The following is a 21,626-nucleotide window of genomic DNA, read 5'->3' as shown; positions in this document are numbered from 1 at the left end:
ATTCATGTCTGTGTTTGGCTTCGTTCACTCAGCATAACACTTCTGAGGTTCATCCATCTTATCAAGTATCAATAATACATTCCCTTTTGTTGTTATGACTACAGTACAATTTGTTTATCCTCCTCTTGATGGTTATTTGAATTATATCTGGATTTGGGCTATTATGAGGAAAGCTGCAGTGCACATTTTTGTGTAAGTATTTCAGTGTATATATGTTTTCATTTCTCTTAGGTAAGTACCTCAAAGTGTGATTTCTGGGTGAGTGGTAGGTGGTACTTAATCTCTTGTGGTTGTGTTACAGCAAAGTATGAGAGTGCTTTGCTCCGCAGCCTGACATTCAGCACTGTCAGTCTTGATTGTAGCCATTTTACTGGGTGGGTATAGAGTGTCCCCAGGGCTTCCATTCCTATTTCCCTGGTGACTACTGATGTTGAACATTTTCATATGTTCATTGGCAACCCAGATTTTACCCTGAAGTGCCTGGCCAAATCTTTGGCCCCTAGGAAACAAGTTGGTTTGTCTTCTATTACGGAATAGGAGTTGTTTGTATACTTTGGATAAAAAGTGTTTGCCTGCCAAGTGTGTGTATATATATAGTGAATGCTTTCTCAGTCTGGTCTTTTCATTCTTTTAATTACATCTGTTGAGAAGCAGTTTAAATTTTGATGAAGCCCAAGTTATCAACATTTTGTTGATGTGGTCAGTCTTTAATGGGTGCTAAGAAATCTTTGCCTATCACAAGACCACTGAGCAGCTTTCTTCTGGGAGCTTTCCGGTTTTAATTTTATCTTTTGTTCTCCAGCCTATCTGGGCTGTCACTTACAGACTCAAGTCCTCAATGAGGGCTCTCTACCCTGGATGGTTGGAACTCCAACGGCTCCCAGCCCTGGGTGAGCACTGGAATCTGACTTTACTCGCAGCTCTCTGGGGGGTTTTGCCCAGCTTTATAAAGCCATGCTCTGAGCATGTGCAGTTTACTGTTTGGTCAAAGGCTCAAAAACTGCCAGGCAGTTTCCTCTCTACACATCTCTCTCATGTCTGGCATTCTGTCTAGCAAGTTCCAGCCACCTGTCTGCAATGAGCTCTTAACTACTTCCCTAGCTCAGCAAGACCATGAACATCAACCTAGGCTCTGTTGGCTTGGCATGGGCCTTAAAGTGCCTCTAGGTGACACGCTGGGACAAAGACTTTCCTTTCCTCTGTTCACCCACCCTCAGTCTAGCTCAGGCCTATCTGTGTTACACATGGTCATGGAACTAAGCTCATGCTTCACGCACTGATTATAAACATCTGCGAAATTATTTGCTAATGACTATCTTTCCCACCAGACTATAAGCTCCATGGGGGGAGGAGGAGTTAAGTCCATCTAGTTTCCTTGCCCCTAGGACACAGTAGGCCTTAAACAAATATCTGAAAAATGAGTAATAAAATAACTGAACAGACAGAGGGAATTGCACTGGGCCATGAACAAAGGCTAGGACTTGCATAAGCAAAAATTCAGGCTACTACTAAGTGGTACAGCTTAGATTCAAAATCACATGGAGTGGCCCTAATGGAGTTGCTACTCTCCAGACTGGATTTTCCCCCCCAATTATGCCCTTCCTTCCTCTAGTGGAATTACAAATCCATGCCCTGTTCCATATGACTTCCTCCCAGTAGGAAGGCAGAGTATACTGACAAACCCCACTGGCCTTGGGGTTGGCCCTGTGACTTGCTCTGGCAATGGGAAGGGAAGGCACTGATGTACTGTGATGTGGTTGAGCTGAGACTTAAACAGGCATGAGAACCGTCAACTCCTTTGGGCTTCCACCTTCTGCCATCAGAACAGCAAGGCCCAGGTGGCTATGGCTCTTTAGCCTATTTTGAAACAATCACATTAGAAAGCAGACTAAAAGCTGACATGAAATGCTGAGTCCAGCCCAGCCCAGCAGCTGAACCATAACTAACCTGAACACCGATGAGCACAAAGTAAATCTTCCAGGGTGTAACTGTATGCCACTAAGATTTGGGGATTGTGTGATCTTTAATACTGTGACAACAGAGACCTAACTAATACATCTCCACAATGGCAGGCTTATTCTATTTCTTTTGGCATCCAGTACATACCTGGCTACATAATAGGTAATCAATCAATACTACTGAGTTAAATTCAATAAATGCCATCCCTCATGGGTACCGGTGAAATGAACAAAGCTGTTAAAATTGCTTCTGCAGCAAAGACTTCTGAAATAGATGAATCAATACTGAATATCTAAAGGGAGAAACTTCAGGAAGGCTACAGCTGAAAGCCTCTTCTAGAATTATAAGTAGATGCTTCAAAGATACCTAGTCTGACTTCTGTTAGATACCTGATTAAGCATTCACGATGTAGAGTCTCCTTTATGGTAATCTCAAACAAAACAAAACAAAACAAAAAAAAACAAACCCCTCAGGATTTTGAATTAAATGGAGTCAATGGCTTGTCTCTTCCTGTCTGGTGTTTCTGAAGTAAATGGTGCAGCTAAAAAATATGAAGGTGCTAGAGCAAAATATTCAACTTCTACCCAACCTTTCCTCTACACGGAGATTGGCATTCAATTTCATTCCATAAACCTGTACTAAGTAACTAGTGAGTAGTTTGCTGATAAAGGAAAAGTAATAACCTTCATGTGAACCACCATAAATCCCTTTAGAATCAGGCAAGATATAGAAATACACATTCCTCCAAAAATACTTGTTCATACAATCTTCATTTTCATTAGACTATACAAGAGGGTTTTGTTGTTATTTTTGTTTTCTTTTTTACTGCTGGGGATAGAACCCAGGGTTTCATACATGCTAGGCAAGTGCTCTACCCCTGAGCTACACCCCCATCCCTTGTGGTATTTTTTAATCCCTATCACTGACTTGAGGAATCAGGGCTTGGTCACATTGAGTATCTGGTAGGAAGTGACAGATGTCTGATTGTCTGTCACCACAAAGCTTCATTCCCCAACACTTAAGCATTCACAGATACAGGAAAAACCATCAACATACCACTCCGGGGAATATTTTCTGGAGCCGGTCTGCTGCTGCCAGGGCCTTGGGCTTACCACCTCCTAGACAATCTTCAAATTCATAGAGAGGTTGCCTCACGGGATTGGAGTAAGAGATCTTGGCATTGTCCACAAATGTGACATGTCTGACGCCCCAACCCTGTGTGGAGACAGGAAATCATGATGTGCTTCTAATGAACATTTCACAGGGCCTCTCTCTTGAAATCTCTAGAAAGGATTTTTGTTATTGAGCAGCTTGGAAACCTGAAAAGATACGAACCTTCAGAATGTCAGCTTCCTTTAAAAGACAAAATAATTATATGCCCAGTGCCTGGTTTCCTGCAGCAATGAGACTAAGAAATGTCAGAGTGGGTCTAAATAATAATTCATTATTTTTGATGGTAGCATCAGAGAAAGATTCAGAAGTGAATCTCCAGAGAACTCTGTATGTTGCTGTTTTTAAAAGATTAGCAAGAAGGGCTGGGAAGGTAGCTCAGTGGTAGAGTGCTTGCCTAAAAGATTAGCAAGAGCCCCTTAAATTCCTTGATTTCCCTTAATGAATAATGAAGTATAAATAAGCGTTCCTCTTGAGGCTTACTTAAGGCCTCAATTAACTATTCAGAAAAATGATTTATAAGTCATTTACCACTGTATAATCATGTAGAATATTTTGTATTTCTCCAAGATGGAAAAGCCTTCTTGGGGATGAGTTGTTTTCATGATGTCATAGGCTTTGATTTTACCTCCTGTAAGGTTTTATAAAACCACACAATTTTAAAGTTGGATGGATGGCTAAAATCCATAGTGTACCCACTATGTTTTACAGACATGAAAACTGAAGGATAGAAAAGATAAATGACTTGTCTATAATCACACATGTAGGTATGGTAGGAATTATGAAAATTCCACAGATACACCCAAATGAAGATGCCTGCTTTTCTAGGGGGGGGTGGGGGGGTGGGAGGGGTGTATTGTAGCACAACACAAGTAACTACAGGTCTCCCTCTCTGTATTTGCAGGTTCTGAATCTATACATTCAACTAACTGTGGATGGAAAAAAAATATTGGGTCTGTACTGAGTATGTACAGACATTTTTTCTTGTCATTATTCCCTAAATTATAGTAAAATAACTATTTACATAGCATTTACATTGTATTAGGGATTCTAAGTAATTCAGGGATTATTTAAGATATATGGAAGGATATGTGTAAGTTCTATGCAAACAGTAGGCCATTTTAAGTAAAGGAATGGAGCATCCTTGGATTTTGGCATCCATGCAGATCCTGGAACCAATGCCTCATGGATACCAAGAGATACTGCATAATGATTTGAAGAGAAGTCCTGTTATGCCTGGCTACAGAGCTAAAACTGCTCTCTCTCTCTCTCTCTCTCTCTCTTAATTCAGTATCTTTAACTTAGGAATTTAAGACTCAATTAGACTGATGTTTTCAAGGAGACACTGAAGACCCATTATTCATTTCCAGGATTGGAAGTGAGGAGCCTGTTTATTTTGAAGGCCATTGGTAACTTTTGGTTTACCCACCCAGTTTCAGCAGCTAAGCAATCTACCATAGAGGGGAGTAAGTATGTGAACCAATTAAAAATTCCCTTGGGCTTGGTTTGGAAATATTTATTTCATAAGTATTTTTGCATCCCAGAGTAGACAGTGGGGAAGGCAGTCTGGGGACGTGCTGGGCAGTGGGAAGGAGGTCAGATAGACTGCACACATGCCACAGGCTAGTCACATGGAGACAGAATTTCACACTTAGCTTCTGGCTTCCTGGAATGCTACTCATCTTAAAGGGCTAATCTGCAAAGATTAGAGAAAATTACAATACTCAGTGCTTGTGAGGATGTCCTACAGAGAAAACCATTTTACTGCCTGAAAGCACTAAACTGGTATCATTTTTTTTACACATAATTTGGCAAAATATTTCTAGAATCTTAAAAATGTCCACATTCTTTGACCTACTTCTAGCAATGTATCCTAGGAAATAATCCAAAACATGACAAAGATACAATCACAAAGATATTCTTTGTATCATAATTTATAATTGTAAAAACCTGGAAATGGTAATGGCAAACACTAGAGGAATGTCTCAGTAAATGTGAGACATGATTAAATGTGTCATCATATAAGAAGGTATGTCTATGGTCATTAATAAGGTCCTATATAGTTGGGCCTCTAGTGTGATCTATGCCTGTAGTCCCAGTGCTCAGAGGGCTATGGCAGAAAGATCTTGAGTTTGAGGCCAGCCTAGACTACTGAGAGACCCTGTCTCAAAAAGAAACAAATGATGCTTACAGGCATCATTTTAATGATACAAGAAATGTTTACAATGCTAAAGGGACGTTGTTATAGATGAAGTACAACTATGCCTCACTCCTGGAACTAAGAATGAACACTGTGAAAAGATCGATCCTTTCTAACTTATCTATAATCTCAACGTCATTTCAATTAAAACAGAGAGTGGCAACAAAGGATCAACGGGTGAAACAGAGAATTTGTGAAGAGATTTTTAGGTATGCAAGGGGATTTGGCATTTGGTAAAGGTGGCAAAATTAAGACTGCGCTTATTGAATAAATGCATTAAAATAACTGACTATACATTTTGTGGAAAAGAACTTGGACCTTTACCTCTCATCATAAAACAAAAATAAATTCCATATTGATGACGAGCTAACAATAAGAACAAAACTTTTTCTGAAAACCATAAGAGAAAAGACTACAAATTTAATGACATAAATACAAAGAAATTCCATATGCGTAAAAGTACCTTGAATAAACTGAAAAAAAAATATTTATACATTACAGAAAAATAGTTAATATCCATAAAAGAAACACAACACAAAGAACATGAATAGAAGAAATAAAACTTAAAAAAAGAAATAAGGGATGACCATCCTGAGTTAAACAAATTTAAATTAAAATATAAGATTTTTACTTTTTATTGCCTGGATTACCAAAGACTTAAAATAGTTGATACTATCCAATTTTGCTAAGGGTATGGAAAGTAACTGTCTCTCACATGTTTTTAAGAGGATAGACTGGAATAACATTTTTGGAAGGTAATTTAGTTTAAAATATATATATAAATAACATAAAAATTCTAGAACTTTTTCCTGAAGAAATAATTCCATGGATATCAAAAGATACAAGTAAAAGAATGTTCATTTCAACAAGCCCTCCTCCAACCAACATTTTTAACTTCCAACCAACATTTTAATATTCTTTAATAGAAAAAAGTGGAAAATAAAGTATAAAGTAAGGACATAGTCATACAACAAAACACCATATACACTTAGTATGAAAACAGAAAAGTAGTCACAATTATTTTTCCATTAAGTTAAAAATTAAAAATTTACAGATCATATGCTATGATCAAGTTTTTTGCAAATATAAATAAATAGATAAATAACAGCAAATTGTGAATTTATATATACCTAGAATTACATCTGGGAAAGATATGCTATGTACTAATCTATGAAGTTTGCTTAATTCTGGGAAATGGGATGTGGGAGGAAGGCACAGGAAGACTTTCTGTTTCTATCTTATAATAACAGCATGTTTTCCTTTTATAATTAAAGATACTGAAAGAAGAAAAAAAGGAAGGGAGGGAGAAGTGGGAAATCTGGGAGAGGGAAAACAATCAGGTAGTATAAACAAAAGAAGCCACAGCTTGAAAGGTTATCTACTGTGTGGCCCCAAAAACTTACCATCAGTGTCCTAGCCACATTACAACCCAAGGTACCAGCTCCCAGCAGAAGGCATTTGACAGACACAACCTTGTCCAAGTCCAAGGTAGGGACCAATCTCCAACACATGAGTTTCAGATTCAGATCCACTGATGACTCAGCTAACCTGGACAATGAGAGATTTATGTATTCAGCCAAGTTATTAATTTGTGTCTTAATCTTGTTCTAAAAGGTAAACTAGCTTTGGGAGAAAACAAGATATAAATAATTAGGAAATTAGAATCAGAGATAAAATGAGATGAAGCTTGAGGATAAATGGGGAAGAGAAAAGGTTGCCATACAGAATGCACGTCATTGTGGTTCTCTGCAATTGCTACTGGTGGGCCACAAATAAGATACTAAGCTCCTTACAGCCAAGGTGAAAAGGGCAGCATGACTGTTTATGGGCTCTCGTGTCCATGAATAAAAACACACCAACTGCTCAAAAGTTCTTCAAGTGTTGAAAACAGAAATTTCTTCCATATCTCCTTAATAAAGAGCATGCTTATTCACTCTTAAGCATAATAATGTTCCCAAGAAATATTTCTTATAATGTCCTTCAGTGAAGGCCAAAGCTAAAAGGCCACACATAAATAAAGAACTAAAAGGTAGTAAGGTGTGCATGCCTGAGAGTCTGAGCTTGAAGCAAGAACAAAATTTAGAATGTCTAGGACAGATAAACTTGTGTCTGCAGGATATCCATCATTACATTAATTCTCACATCCAAACATAAATTAAGCAGTTGAGGGCAAAGGGCAGAACGGCGCTCATCAATATGAATGGCATCCCTTGAACTGAACTCTGCAATGCAGCCTTGGTCTGACACAACCTAGTGTGCGTGTTGGTTATAAGAAACCCCCTGGAAGACAAAGCATACAGAAGGTGCATACCTTTTAGGATCCATACATTCACTGAGGTTCACCATCCTTGGTCCCATGCCTCCTTTTTGGTTCTTTTCCCATCCGACTGCTTTAGGGCAATCTTAAGGCAAAAATCAAACAAAGAACAACAAAATGGTTTAATAAAGGAGGTAGGGAAAAAAAAAAAAAAAGCAAAGCAAGCAGCAAACTTTCTTTAAAAAGTCCAATATTCACAATGGCCCATGCATCAATAAGCTTTTAGTTCACTTCTTTCTTAAAGAGGTTGGAAGGCCTGAATTACCATCTACTAGCCACAGCTGCCTCCCCATCTTCCTCAGCTACTAGGAATTCTATGTACAGACCATCAGATGCAAGCAGTCTTCCTGCACAGGGGCTTTCAGAAATAGCCCTTCACCCTGGCCAAAGGTGCCTTTACTTCCACCATTACTAGAAGTTGATCAAAAAAGGCAGTCATACTCAAGGTGTGTAGAACCCAGAAGAAGGGGCTCAACCTAAGCAAGACAAACAGATGTAACTCAGCCCACCTTCCACTGGCATTCCTACTAGGATTTGAACCTAAGTCTAGTATGTCCTTTCTCTTATCTATATTACCATGTCCCTCTGCCCAACTCCCAAATTTCATTGTGCACCTGCATGCAGATAGATCACAGTTCAACATGATTGTCCCTCTTATTCATTCAGAATTTCCCCTTCCCTGATTTAACTCTTCTCCTCTGCCCTCTTTTAACCCCTACTATGAAAGCCTCTGTAACTCCAACCCCAGCAGTTCCCAAAGTGTGCCCTATTTAATGCTAAACAGACCTGGAAATGCTCCATATTCCCATATTAGCCGCTAATACCACCCAAACCTGTATGTTCACACCACACATGAGGGCCAGGAAAGCTCTGAGAGGCCTGCAGTAAAGAAACTACTTCATCTGAGTTGGTTTTGTGTTTCTCAAGCATGCATGGCTTTCTCTATCTCCCTCCATAACTCTAAAATGCCAATTAAAATCTCACACAGGGAAATGCCACCCTATTCCATTGTTGCAACCTTTTCTTACAAGCCTCAGTTCCATTATAGAACACTCCTGCCATAGCTGTGCAGTAAGGAAGCCTCAATTTCCTGGGTAGAAGCACAGCCTTGTAAATCTCACTAGTGGGGGGCGGCCAGCTCTGTACACGTCCTACTAGTATCTCTGTTGCTTTCACTTTCTCAGAGAATCACTGCTGTTCATAGTAAAGCGTTGACTCTTAAGCAGGAATTCACCCAGTCTCAGCTGCACTTCCAGCATCACTCCAGTATACGCCTTAAGTAAAGGCTCTGGGGGCTGAGGGTGCAGCTCAGTAGTGGAGTGTACATCGAGCACATGCAAGGTCATGGGTTCTCTACACTGAAAGAAAAGCAGCGGGGAGGGGGGGTTTCTGAAGGAATACAAATTTCTTCTAATTCAAATTGCTTCTAATTATGCACTGGTCTTCTTTGGACATTCCTCTAATTTTAATTTCTATTAGCACCTCTGTTTTCCTTTCCTTGGAAAACTTTTGAGTTTTTGTTATTTTTAAAATAGACAGGGCACACTGGGCTCACATCTGTAATCCCAGTTACGTGGGAGGTGAAGATGGGGAGGACAGTAATTTGAGGCTAGCCTGGTCAAAAAGTTAGTGAAACCTCATCTCAACAAAACAAGTTGGGCATGGTGACAGTCACCTGACACCCCAGAAGGCCACAGGAAGAAGGATGACAGTCCCAGGCAAAAAGTAAGACCCTATCTGAAAAAGAACCTAAAGCAAAAAGGGCTGTGTGGCTCATGTGGTAGAGTATCTGACTAACAAGTGTGAGGTCCTGAGTTCAAATTCCAATACTGCCAAAAATAGAATAAAATAGTATGGCATTATGGATCCTAGAAGGTACTGATTTCCTTTATACATCTTTGCCTCTGGGATAGTATGACCAAGGGGAAACCAGACCAATTATCTTTGAAAACTACTTGGTCCCCCATTAGGCCAGGGTATCATTCACAGCAAGAAGCAAACAAACCTGCCTCCCCATTTTTAACTCAGGCACTTGGGAGGGGGAGGGGGATTTTAAAAAATACTATGAAAAATTAAAACTGAAATATATCTTTGAGTTCTTACAGAGATTCAAGTCACCAGAATTCTTTTTCTGGGGAAAAAAAGAGTTCAGATCTCCTAGTACATATTTTAGTATGAATTAGTTATTCCTGGGGTTGAGTAGCAGCAGCACCAGGCATGAGCCACAACAAAGAGAAGGGAATAAAGAGCAAGTCGGCCACTTTCTTATAGAAATGGAGAGAAAGGGCCCTCCATGCAGGATGGTAGGCAGGATAAGTGGGGGACTTTCAAAAGATGCATGGTGGCCCCCAGGGACAGAGATGAGCCACATTTCACTTTTTAGTTAAGTCTCACCTCATCGCCTACACTGTCTTTAAGCTGTGGTTAAGTAAAACAAACACCCAGCATCTACCACGGCATGGAAGCTGTTTTAGAATGTGCCAGAAGAGGGTGCCAAATCAAATGCAAATCTAAAGACAGCAGAAAGGCAACAGATTTCTTAAGGTTCTGAACTAAAACGCAAACAGCTTCCTCCTTTGACCATGCAGGGGATTCTGTCCATCTTTGCAAGGCATCTATTAAAGATATCAAGGCAAGAGTCACTGACAAAATGTCACCTAAGTCAATTCTGAATCCTTTTGTCTTCTGCACTTTAGAGAAGACATGAGGTTCCTCTAACATCTATACACACACACACACACACAAATTTAAGGCACATCCATGGATTAAAGAAAGAAATAAGAAATGTGCTTTCGAACAGTGGAGGTGTTGTGAGGAACAAACAGTTTGTGATGGTTCTCTGCAAGGCATTAAGTCACACAAGCAGGAGGGATTATTTTGGAAAGACGAATGCACCGTGCTTGTATAGACAGTGAGATAGGAATTAGCATTATGATATTAGACACCATAATGTTTAATGCTAGGTGCTGTGCTCAGGTTTTTACACAGCATACAGATTCCATGACTTAGGGATTATTATCCTTATTTCACCACAACCTGAGTATGTAGTTTACCTGTGTAAAATATAAAAATGTGTGTGTGCGTGTTACATACACATACACATACATCCCTCTCTCTATATATAAAATATCTCTTGGCCTCAGTTTGCTAATTTATAAAACGGGATAAGAGCTCACACCTGTCATATAAGGATCAAAGGAAGAGATTAAATGTGGAAGGAGTTCCTAGGATTATGGGTATATCTTACGAAGAACCCTGCCATCCAGTCCCAGGAACTGACTGGTTTACTATGAAAACAGGGTCACACATAACTTTAAGTGTACAACAAATAAATATGTAAGTGCATTAATATCTTATGCTTCCTTTAGGAAGGAATAGGAATAAAGATTTTATGTTAAGCAAAAGTAAAAATGAGAGCTAGGGGAAATATCCTCAAGACCAAGAACACTGCAAAAGATGCAGTCCACCTTTGTCCAGGCTGAACAGCAGAGCATGCCCTCTGTTCTAAGCAGGTGTTTACCCTGGCAGTCAGGTAGCAGATGTCCTCCCTCTCCTGCAATTGTGAGGCAATGAAAAGACAGTAAACCCAATTTGGTTTCTGATAGATGCTAACTACATGCATTCTCAAACCTGGCAAATTACCTGGGCTGAACGCCATTTCTGGAAGCCTCACTTCGAAGACGATGCTGTGGGCAGTGCCTCTGGCCCCCTGCACGGTACGATCACGGAAGCAGAGGACTTCAACAGACTGGAAGCTGCCCCTCCTGTCATCACAACCCGGATGGGTATTTATTTTATTTTTGTTAAGGAAGGAAAAGAAAGAGCTCACATAAGTGCTTCCAAACACCAGCTCCAGAGAATTCAGTGCATTGTCCTCACTCCTTTCCAACACCCTTGGTAGCTGGCCTAACCTTCATGAGATTTTGAACATATTCATACTGGTGTCCTCTGTCCAATTGTTTTAGAGGCTGGATACTGAATTGGTTATGATTTCTTTCTAGGTGAATTTTATGTAGTAATTACATTGCAGAGAAATAATTCTGACAAATGACACTTTTACATGCAGGGAAGAAGTTCTCCCAAGGCATTAAAAAAAACCTCTAAAGACACGAGTTCTTCTGGCCCTCTTCCTCCCCACTCACTCATGACCTTCACACTTGCAGCTTGTGGTTCAGAGACCCATTTGTACTAACACTGAACCACCTGAATGAGCAACATAACCAGTCCCCAGGTGGCAATATGTAATTTATTCTATCTTTGTATTTTGAACCAAACATTTTTATTTAAGTAAATGTACAAAATACCTACATATAAAGGAGTTTACACCACACCTTCACTTGTTGCTTCCCACACCCTCTAAAAGTAACCCGCACTCTACCTTCTATGTCCTCAAAGTGGTTTGCACTTTTGAACTTTACCTAAATGGAATCAGTGAACTTATGTTCTGGAAACCCACCCATGCTGACCTGTGTACCAGGAGTCTGTGCAGATTCGATGTGGCTGAGCATCCCATTGTAAGAAGCACTCTACAACTCTTTGTATAGTTCATCATTGAAGGACATGGGCTTATTCCCAGCTTGGGGAGTACTAAGAGTGATGCTGCTAGACCCGTCTGTCTTTGTGCTCTACTTGCATCTACATCTGCATCACTGTGCGTAATGCACTAGGAGTGAAATTGCTAAGCTGCAGGTACTTTTAGCTTTGGCAGCTCCTGCCAAGCACTTCTACAGCAGCTTTCCAGAGTTCCAATTGCTCCACATTTTCACCTACACTTGGGATGGCCACCTTGGTTAGGTCTATTTGGTGGGTAAATGGTAGTATCTCAGGTGGTTTTAATGTTATTTTCCTTAAAGACTACTTAATGATGTTGAGCATCTTTTCAAATGAAAATTGTTCTTGTAAAGTCCTTGTTTTAATTATTTTAGGGTCAGGGGAGAAAAGGAAGATGGTAGCAACAGGAAAATCCTCTCTGAAAGCAGCCCAGGCCTCCGAAGGGAGGACTAGGGAATGCACAGGCCACCCGCCTTACCACATTTAAAATATCTTTAGTGTAATATCACAGGCTGCAGCTCCTTAGCAGAGTTGTGTAACAGCTTACCAGTGGTGGAAGAATCAGAACTGATGTATTCATATTTTCTGATTATCATGCCAGTAATGGCAAAAGCACATTTGGGAAGAAAGATATAAAAACAGGCAGACTCCTTGACAAAAACAAACAAAGACAGACAGACAGACAGACACACTCTTGTAAATACCATCTGTGGGCTGTTAGGACCAAAAAATTCCTCAAAGGCCATCCAGGGTACTGGGCTAAGTTACAGGGATCATATACACCAACTGTTATCTGTGAACAGAAAAGACTTTCTAAAAATCATGTATCATGTCATTTTCATTAATACAGACATTGCTAATCCTTCACTGTCATTTTTTAGTACTGTTCTGCAAAGCATTAAAAATTAGACACTTGGTAGAGGGCTAAAGAGAAGAGAAAAATCCTACAGGATCTCACTCTAGACTATAGATTATTTTTTAAATTTATTTTTGGTACTGGGGTTTGAACCCAGAGCAGGTGTTCTACTTCTTGAACCACTCTGTCAGCCCTTTTTGCATTGCTTATTTTTGAGAGTAGAGTTTTGCTTTGTGCCAAGGCATCTTGGACCATGATTCTCTGCCTCCCAAGTAGCTATAATTATAGGCTAGACTACAGAATTTGTTGATGTCAGGAACTGCCACGTTCTTCCCTGCATCTCTGCAAGGGGCCTTGCAGAGAGGAGAAAGATTGGAAGGGCCAGAGGGAGGCAGTTCACTGTCAGGGTTTACAAGAGGAAATCATCCTTGGAGAAACATGGGCTGTGAAAATGGCTCATGTATACGTGATGAGAAGAATCAGAGGAGGGCCAGTGCCACTCTAATCCATTAGTTAAGTTCAAATTAAAGAGTCAGATGCCCTGACCTGGTTAACAAATATTTCTTCTCACCCCTTTCCCCTGCCATTTCCTTGTCTGGCCTCTACCTGGAAACCACTCAACTTCAAACACGATTCCTTCAGGGAGGACTTCTTCAGTAAATAGTGTCACTCTGTCCTCTTGCTTTGGCAGAGCTTTATATTATATGTAAGACAGCATACTTTTCTGTCTCCTTCTCAACAGACAATGAACACCCAGAACCAGATCTTGATTTCTAAGTGTAATTCTTCAACAAAAGGAATTAGAGCTCCTTGGATACATGGCTAACTCTAGGGCTGATGTGGGAAAAACAAAATGAGCTTAGAACATCTTATAAGACCAGAAAATAAGGAAATGCTCAAGAAGCAAAAGGATGAAAGCATGTCAGGAGGACACAGAAGCCAGCAAAAAGAACTTTGACAGCCAAGGCTGACGCCATCTAAGCAATAAATAACATGGTGTCTGGTTATAAGTCAATAACAATCCATGGCCCCAATGGTAGAACCCATTCCCTAGCACATGTGAGGCCCTGGGTTCAGTTCCCAGCACTGGAAAAAAATCTGTAAGCCCACACAAATAAGCAACAAAATAAATGAATAATGGTAAAGGGATATGCTTCAAGCTTTCAAACAATACTGTGCTCTTCAGGACAGGAGTTAAATCCTTCCTCTCCCTCAGAGTGACTGAACCTAGGCACTACCTTCCAAAGAAAAATTAGCAGTTTTTCGGTGAAGAAACCTGGCAAATATTATGTTCCCTGGAGTTTAACCTCTCCAAGTGTGCCATGAGGGCATCAGGTATCCTGGTAGGATATGATGACGAGGGTTCTTTGCCTTCCTTCTATAGTCTAATCATATGAAACACAGCCAAATCCCAACCAGGGGACATTCTACAACATAACTAACCAGTCCTCCTCAAAACTGTTAAGGTCATCAAAAACAAAGTCCGAGAAACCATTGCAGACTCAGGGAGACTAAGGCAACAGGACAACAAAATGCAATGTGGCATTCTGGAGGGAGCTCTAGAACAGAAAGGTGATGTCACTGAAAACCTGGTCAAATCTGAATATAGTGTGGAGTTAACAGTATTAGTCTGGACAAATGCACCATGGTAGTGGAAAGTGACAACATGGAAGAAAATTACAACTCCGTGAGGATGTATGGGAACTCTCTGGGTCTTTGCAACAATCTATGTATCTAAAATTATTCCATAATAAAAGTTTAATTTTTAAAGAAAAAAGAAGACGGTGAGTGTGCAGAGAAGAGGGAGAACTTTTTTCATCTTTCTGCGATCAGTCCATAGACATACAGAAGGTATTTAGTGAATGGTTGTTGAATGATGCAAAGATGGACAATAGGAAGAGGGAGGGATTGGCCGGGAGGATGGGGAGGTGGGAATGTCTGGCAGAAACCCAAAAATTCACCCACGTTTCCTTTATAAGTATAGTGTGAGTTAAATGCAAACATGGCTGATATGTTTTTGTTTAATCTAGATCCAGTTAGCTCTGTAAGGATAGAATCCCAGACACTTTCATTTATTTTCCACAATGCTCAGTACAGTGTCAGCCACAAAGTAGGAGCTTAAGCAATATTCAGACTAAAATAAATAAATACCCATAACACCCCCCATGTTAACAGTGGTTAATAGAACAATTAATATCTTTGTATATAACCATCCATAACTTCACTCTTTGGATAAATGTTTTATTACAATTTTTAAACAAAAATGGAATCATGGTATAAATATTGCCTTATATTCTTATTATATTATAAACTCTCTTCCATGTCAATAAATGTTGTTCTACAATCATCATTAGTTGTGGCTGAATGGCATTCCATTGTAGTGATGTACAAAACTTTTTTCTCTTTCCTGTTGGAGGATTGTTTAGTAGTAGACTTCATCTGTTTTCAATAAATCTCAGAAACAGAATTTTACTATTGTAAATTGTCTTATCAGATAAAATCTCTGGGGCTATTTCTCATTAACTCAAAAACCCTATGGCTCTCCACACTCCTCAAAATGGGGTCTATGCACCAGCAGCATCAGCATCCCCAGGGAGCATGTGGGAAATGCAGAATTTCAGCTCCCCTCCCAGACCGCCTCACTCCTCTACAGCTGTGTTCTCTAATGTGAATGTGCTTGGGCCCCACCTAGGGAGCTTTTGAAACTGCTTCCCCCTGAACTTACCTCCAGGGGGCCTCATTACTAAGGCTGGGGTCTGGCTTGAGTGTTTGGGTTTTCTTCTCTCTCTCTTTCTGTCTTTTATGTTGGGAATAGAAACCAGGGCTTTGCGCATGCTAAGCAAATGCTCTACTACCGAGCTACATCATTAGTTGTAAAAGATTTCACGTGACAATAACATACAGCCAGGCCAAAAACCCCTGCTTAATGTCTGCAGCAGTTTCTCAAAGTAGGGACTCCCCCAGACTACCTGAACCATAATTGCCCAGAGTTCACTGAATTTGCACACATTCCCCCATTCTGATCTCATACATCTCTGAGTATCAGCACCTGTGTGTTCAGAGCACACCCCCTAGGGGATTCTAATGTACACTGTCATTTCAGCACCAGCCCCCTAGAGTCCAAGGAGAAAATGAGCATTTGCTTTAAATAGGGTTCATTGTGCCCTTTTTTCCACCTTACTATAACTGATTATTTGTTGGACCACTGTGTTTTATTTCCTCTCTTCCTTCCTTCCTCCTTTCCTCCCTCCCTCTGTCCCTCTTTCCCTCCCTCCCTCCTTTCCTTCCTTCCTTCCTTCCATCCATCCATCCATTCATATTTTCTTTCTTTGGTGGGACTGGAGTTTGAACTCAGGTCTTTGTGCTTACAAAGCAGGTGCTGTACTGCATGAGCCACACTTCCAATCCCCACTGTGTTTTCTTGATTCAAAGACACAATATATTATAACACACTTTCAAATTGTTTCAACTAAAAGGAGGAAACACCACCACATTAAATATACACAAAAATGAGAAGAAATTCCTGATTTTAGAAAAATTAAAGCATGAAGAAAAAAGCACTTGAGGGTGGAGAAACACAGGATGCCTTCTCTGTGTCTTACAGGTCTGGAAGCTGTGAGGACAGGAACGGTATCTGTAATGTTTCCATCCCTAGTAGCTAGTTCAGTAGCCAATGCTAAGAATACATTTGTTGATAGATGACAGAACCACTCAGCTTCTCCAGGCCCCATATATGGGATACCCTCTGCCCCCAAGACTGAAGACAGCTAGAAGGGGAAAGATGATGTCTTACACACAAAACGGTGGCACAGCATCCTGCAAGTTCCTTTCCTTTCCCTCTGTCCTTCCTCAACAGGACAAGCTGTTCCTTTAATGTCATTTTAACACTGAGATTCTCATGGGTGGGAATGAACACAGCCTAAAGGAGGGCTTCCTATAACAAGCAGAACTCTTGAGAATGAGCGCCCAGCCCAGGGCCAGCCCAGGATTTCCTCTAAACTATGCAGTTGTCTTCATGAAGCTCTTTTGATCCAGATGGCCACCACCATTTGCCACTCTTCCACTAGGACACCTTTTTATTCTGTTCTTCTCTGGCAGCCAAGAGAAATGGCATCTGCCAGACAAACCAAAGGTACTAAGCCATCATCGATTTTGACTTCATCAAAAGCATTTACAACTTTTTTTTTAAAGATAGGGTCTCACAATGTAGCCTATGCTAACCTCAAACTCATGGTCCTCCCACCTCAGCTTCCAGAGTGCTCAGATGATAGGTGTGCTCCACCACACCCAGCTGCATTTATAATTCTTTATTCATCCAGAAAAGGAGAAGGCGGAAAATGACATCCCTACTTCTGTGATACTGGAACAGCTTATGCTAATGCAGTGGGCCTGATGCAATGAAAGAGGTACTGGTTGGAAGTCAACAGGTGTGCTAGTTCTGCAGGAGCTGACTTTAAGACCTGGGGGAAATTCCTTACTCATCTACAGAATTAAAGGATTGAACTGTTTGTCTCAAAGGATTCCTTTCAGTCCCAGACTCACAGGAACTTTGAACATTAAAGAGAAAAAAAATTGCATCTAGGTCACAGAACAACACAGATCCCATTAAAGTTCAGTCCACAATGCATCTAAAAGCTACTTAATGGGTTATTTAGGAAGAACGTAGGCAGTATCAATCCAGAAAATGCCATTCCTATAGAGATGTTGAGTTTCAATTCTCAAATGTGACCTGAATCACTTTCATGAGATCTTTGGTAATTGACTTAACTTTGTGTCTTAAATTTTTTGGTCCAATTAGAACAAGGGCAAACACAACAAGGGGATTGGACTTTGAGCACATGAAAAGCGAGAGCACACAAGGGAGGGGTGAGGATAGGTAAGACACCTAAAAAAGTAGCTAGCGTTTGTTGCCCTTAACGCAGAGAAACTAAAGCAGATACCTTAAAAGCAACTGAGGCCAATAGGAAAAGGGGACTAGGAACTAGAAAAAAGGTTAGATCAAAAAGAATTAACCTAGAAGGTAACACCCACGCACAGGAAATTAATGTGAGTCAATGCCCTGTATAGCTATCCTTATCTCAACCAGCAAAAACCCTTGTTCCTTCCTGTTATTGCTTATACTCTCTCTACAACAAAATTAGAGATAAAGGCAAAATAGTTTCTGCTGGGTATTGAGGGGGTGTGGGGGAGAGAGAGGGGGTGGAGTGGGTGGTAAGGGAGGGGGTGGGGGTAGGGGGGAGAAATGACCCAAGCCTTGTACGCACATATGAATAATAAAACAATAAAAAAAAATAAAAATAAAGATGCTAAGAAGTCTAAAAAAAATTTTTTTTGGTCCATCAGATAATTCTCACCTACATTTAGCTGAGGCTGAGAATAAGGCCATCACTCAACAAATAGTAACTTTTTAAAAAGTGTGGTAGTATTGGGATTTTAACTCAGGACCTCACACTTACTAGGCACTACCACTAGCCTAGGACTAGACCCACTTGACCCACTCTGACAGCCCAAAAAATGGTAACTTTAACCACAAAATAAATACATTCTGTTGCAGTAGTCTCACTGACCTCTATTCAGTTCAATCCATCACCAAACAGTTATCAGTTATCCATCTTTAGCATCAAGCTTCAAGGTTATCTTTTTTTTTTTTTTTTTTTTTTGTAATTGACAAAGAAAAGAAGGGAATATGGTTTAGATTGCAGATATTCTCTGGATCTAAGTTTTATTACTCACAAATATATAATTAGGGGCTAAATGACATTTACATTGCACAAATTGGAATATTTTATCAGACGTAACACGTGGATGCCTAGTTTCAAAGAATGAGTGCATTACTGACGGTACAAAGATAAGGGGGTAAGGATGTAATACGAAATCTCTCTTTGAGTAGAAATGAACATATGTAAGTTTCTTAGAACAGCCTGCCCTAAGATAAGCTATACAGAGCAGGAACAATCTGCTCAAGAGGAAAATCTATCACTTACCCACAAAGGGAGGTCAGCTTGAAAATGCTCAAAGGGAGCTCTCCTACCCAGATGAGGCACACAGGGGTGCAAACAGCAAGCATCACGTAAGAAATGACAGAATCCATTTGACACTAGGCAAAGCATCACTTGATCTTTCTTTGATGATTCAAAAGTGACTCCAAAATTGCTGGGATTTTTTTTTTTTTTTTCAGTACTGGGATTTGAAGTGAGGGCCTCATGCTTGCTAGGCAGTGCTCTACCACTTGAGCCACACATCCAGCCCTTTTTGCTTTTAGGGTTGTTGTTGTTGTTTGGACTTTGCACTTGCAAAGCAGGCACTCTACCACTTGAGCCACAGCTCTAGTCCATTTGCTCTGGTTATTTTGGAGATGGGGTCTTGCAAACTATTTGCCCAGGCTAGCCTTGAACTGCAATTCTCCAACAGGCATGAGCCACTGCACCTGGCTAGAAAGTCCAAAATCTTTACGTGCTTTAGGAACTAACTCCAGAACCTCAGTCACTGTAGGAAATAGATAGGATTTATTTAAACAGAATTTATTCTTAATGGATTTAGAAATAAACAGTGGCAAGGAGTTCTGGGTTCTAGAACCGGCTTTGTCACAAATTAATTGTGTGAAGTTGGACAAATCCCTTCCTTTCATAGTACAAATCACCAGAAAGGACAACACATAACTGAAATAATGCTGTTGTGAACATTTATGTAATAAGTATTCCTTTCTAATTGGCTGAGAGCATACAATTCAGTGAAATGCTGCAGTCACAATTTGGCTACAGTTCACGGAGATACAGAACTGACAGAGAAAAAAGGGCAAAATTGTCACACTGACCATTTTCGCTGGAAAATTTTCCACAATCATTCCATAAAACACAGTCATCTAGTAAATGGCTGTCTTTATGACCCAAACACTTGATGTAACAGGAAATGAACAGAAGCGATTACATGCTTTAAGAGTATTTGGGGTCTGGCATAGGTGGTACATACCTGCAATCTTAGCTACTCAGGAGGCAGAAGTAGGAGGATCACAATCTGAGGCTGGCCAGACAAAAGTGCAAGATCCTATCTGAAAAACAAGGGAAAAAGGGTCCTTCAGACCCTTTCTGAAGGAAAAAAGGGCTGGGGGCAGGGCTAGAGCACCTTCCTAGCAAGCACAAGGCCCTGCATTCAAATCCCAGTATCATCCAGAAACAATATGGAGGGGAGGGAATTCAAATCTTGAGTACATCTTAAGGTCATAGCCAGCTGCCAAAATGCAAAGAGTTCACTAAGTGAAGAAAGAGCCCAACTCATAGCACATCAGTTTCTGCTCCTTTGCTACCGCCCTTGCCCACAGTGTTACAGCCCCAGATGTGAAGGCTAACCTTGTTGAAATCACAAACATTTCCAAACATCTATTCTTCAATACTTGCTCTGAAGAAAGAGGGAGTTAAGCAAGCTTTCCTGAAGTCTGGCAGGGGATAGTATGATGGGCTGTTTTTACCATAATTCCAAGAACTGGCCTAGAAGGTTATATTGCAGTGCAGTGCCACAGTGAGCAGTAAGTGACAATAACAACTTAAAACGGGCCCATTTTCAACCTGTCAAATGAGTAAAACTCCAACATCTGGAGTTGGCGAGGGCACGCAGTTAGCAAGAGAGAAACTGGCAGGTTTGGGGGGCAGAGTTATTACGAGTCAGTCAGTCGCTTTTCTCTCTTCTCAATTCTGAATTCTACGGGACAGTGAGAATGCTGGCATCACGAAATCAGCTTGACCCCTCCCCAAGAGCCAGTTTTTAACTGACTAGCACACCGCTGGTTATAAACCTACAAGTGTCCAAACTCTTTAATGCAGAAGTTCTTTATCTAGCAATGTCTTCTATGGAAATAACTCGAAATTCAGGAGGTAAGTTGGGGAGAGGAAGAATTTCAGGCTCAAAGAAGCTCCTAATAGCTGGCACCAGTGTCTCGTGCCTGTAATCCTAACTATTTAGGAGGTTGAGATCAGGAAGATCACGGTTGGAGGCCAGCCTGAGCAAATAGTTCATGAGACCCCATCTCCAAAATAATCAGAGCAAAATGGACTGGAGGTGTGGCTCAAACAACAGAATGCCTGCTTTACAATAAGAAACTCCTAGAAATGAAGAATTATGAGACACCATCAGGCACCCAGCAAAAAGGATGTAGAATGTAATATTATTACACTAAAATACTATAATTAAGCAGACTATAGTTAACCTTAGTTTAAAAAAATGCACAGAAAAAGATTACAAAGACAGATGCAAAAAATTTACTTCAAAAAAGTCCCAAAACTTAAAGCGACAGCTGGAGAACTTTGAGATTTTACAAATGGAGAGATGCAGCTGGAAACAGAATAATAAATGGAACCATACCTAGTACAGTTCATTTATTTTCCCTTATTTGTAAAAAGATCAACATTGGTCTGATAGCACTTCTCAAACTATAGGAGAGAAGCTATTTATGTCTCAAATCATTTAGGAGATCACAATTACAATTGTTCAAAAAAAAAAAATGAAGCTGGGGCTGGCATGTGGCTCAGGGTAGAGCACTTGCCTAGCCTGCACAGGTCCTGGGTTCCACCCCCAGCACC

General features: G+C 40.4%; 1 protein-coding gene across 10 annotated transcripts in view; it reads right to left on the bottom strand.

The window, feature by feature from the left end:
- Window positions 1-21,626, bottom strand: part of Atg7 (autophagy related 7) — a 238,161-nt gene that overhangs the window by 171,794 nt on the left and 44,741 nt on the right. For all 10 annotated transcript variants that reach the window (XR_012436383.1, XR_012436385.1, XR_012436384.1 and 7 more), the window contains 5 exons: window positions 12,902-12,990; window positions 11,289-11,410; window positions 7,641-7,731; window positions 6,733-6,877; window positions 3,016-3,174 (listed from right to left, as the gene is read on the bottom strand). Coding sequence is in view for 4 of the 10 variants with exons in the window: in XM_074044433.1 (XP_073900534.1) it covers window positions 3,016-3,174; window positions 6,733-6,877; window positions 7,641-7,731; window positions 11,289-11,410; window positions 12,902-12,990 (606 nt within the window). In the remaining 6 variants the exon portion in view is untranslated. The remainder of the gene's footprint in view (window positions 1-3,015; window positions 3,175-6,732; window positions 6,878-7,640; window positions 7,732-11,288; window positions 11,411-12,901; window positions 12,991-21,626) is intronic.

This window comes from Castor canadensis, chromosome 10 (genome assembly GCF_047511655.1).
Source record: "Castor canadensis chromosome 10, mCasCan1.hap1v2, whole genome shotgun sequence".
Taxonomy (NCBI): Eukaryota; Metazoa; Chordata; class Mammalia; order Rodentia; family Castoridae; genus Castor; species Castor canadensis.
Note: the sequence above shows the minus strand (reverse complement) of the source record. Positions and strands in the feature narration are given on the sequence as shown.